The sequence below is a fragment of the Seriola lalandi genome, unplaced genomic scaffold (assembly GCF_002814215.2).
Source record: "Seriola lalandi dorsalis isolate HSWRI2012SDOR001 ecotype SW California unplaced genomic scaffold, Sedor1 jcf7180002054221, whole genome shotgun sequence".
Classification (NCBI taxonomy): domain Eukaryota; kingdom Metazoa; phylum Chordata; class Actinopteri; order Carangiformes; family Carangidae; genus Seriola; species Seriola lalandi.
This window is the reverse complement of record NW_019524774.1, coordinates 96,495-98,121: the sequence shown is the minus strand read 5'-3', so window position 1 is coordinate 98,121 and position 1,627 is coordinate 96,495. Positions and strand designations below refer to the sequence as shown.

At 54.7% G+C, this 1,627-nt stretch overlaps 1 protein-coding gene across 1 annotated transcript in view; it reads right to left on the bottom strand.

The window, feature by feature from the left end:
• hs3st3l (heparan sulfate (glucosamine) 3-O-sulfotransferase 3-like) overlaps window positions 1-1,537 on the bottom strand; it is a 13,507-nt gene extending 11,970 nt beyond the window's left edge. The window contains exon 1 of the mRNA XM_023404104.1: window positions 807-1,537. Coding sequence (XP_023259872.1) covers window positions 807-1,294 — 488 coding nt within the window. The 5' untranslated portion in view covers window positions 1,295-1,537. The remainder of the gene's footprint in view (window positions 1-806) is intronic.
• Between the last annotated feature and the right edge of the window lie 90 nt (window positions 1,538-1,627).

The following is a 1,627-nucleotide window of genomic DNA, read 5'->3' as shown; positions in this document are numbered from 1 at the left end:
CCCCCATTCCCTTTCATATATATCCCCTGTCTATCCCCAGTCCACACAGCAGACTGAGGCCCAGAGATCTGGACTCTGGGTCTGCAGTGGATCCTACCTTTACCTCATCTTCACTAATTGCTCTCAGCTCGTTGAATCATGTGAGAGACCGGCTCCTCTGGACCTCGCTCATGTGTGCATGTGTTCTGAGTATTTCCAAGTTTTCATGGAACAGGCTGAGACCAGAGCCACATGACAACAGTAACATCTGTCTGCGGCTCCAGAGATGATTACTCTGCCGCTCTGTGAGGACTCATCCTGCAAGGCCCCGCGCTCTCTCCATGTCCCTACTGTACACACACACACACACACACACACACACACACACACACACACACAGCACTGCAGGCACACACATGCACAGATTGGCAGAGCCAGATGGCAGAGTCTCTTTGACTGTCACCTAAACCTCAGCGGAATAACTGTGGATATGTCTGGGTATGCAAACAACACAAAGAGATTCATTTCTCCTACTGGAGGCTGGAGGTTTCTAATTGGCTGCTGCAGTCACATAAAAACCTCCCAGTGCACAGGATTCAGACAGGAAGCAGGACTCAAATCTAAGTCCATGATTTAAATGATGAGGAGAGTCCATAACTATGTGCTTCTTATTCAGACACTAAAAAACATTTGTTTCATCCAGAATAAAACACATTTCCTCTTAATTAAAAATTAATCCGATTATTAAAGAGAAAAAAAAATAATTAAAGAGCAGAACACTCTGAACACTCAGTGTCAGGTGGATTCGCTGCGTAATGCGTGCGTACCTGTACCAGTCCAGTCCCCGTGCGTAATGCCGGTCGAAGAAGTGCGGCTCGGACCCCAGGGCTCGGATGTCCGGGTGGAGCCGCAGGAACTCCAGCAGAGCCCTGGTGCCTCCCTTTTTAACCCCTATGATCAGAGCCTGGGGTAACCGCCGGGTGGCCGTCCACTCCTTTCCCGAGCTGTTCGCCTCCAGCCCGGGGTGGCCGCTTAGCGCGCCCTCGCCAGCAGCAGCGCTGAGTCCCTCCTGGGCTGCGCTGGTTCCGTTTCTCCCGTGCGGCCATCCCGACCACGACACGAGGAATTCACGCGTGGGGGTCTTGAGCTCAGAGGTCTCTGTCAGCTCGGACTCGCAGCATCCAGTGAGGAGGTAGACCAGGGAGAAGCAGAGGATGCTCAGAGAGGAGGCGATGGTGAGCCGGTGGAAGAGCCGCCGCAGGTCCGCGCTCGGGTGGAGGAGGTGGTGGTGGTGGTGGTGGTGGAAAGCTGCCATCCCTCAGAGATCCATGTGAGATACGGTGCCATTCTACCACAAGTTCAGCTCTCGGCCCGTCATACTCCACCGCCGTGAACACACTGTGAACTCAGCGGAGTCTCTGTCAGTGTGCTCTCTCCTCCCCCTTCATGCTGCGCGCCAGGAGCGCGTCGGGCCGCCGGAACCAGCCAACCAGTCAGTCTCTGATCAACCAGAGGAACTAGTTCGTGTGTAACACCCAGGATTTGCGTCCACCTCCTCACCCACCCTGGAGACAAATACAGCTCTAATATCCTCTTCACTCCACGGGATTACAGCACGGCTCAACCCCCCCCCCCCCCCCCCCCCCCC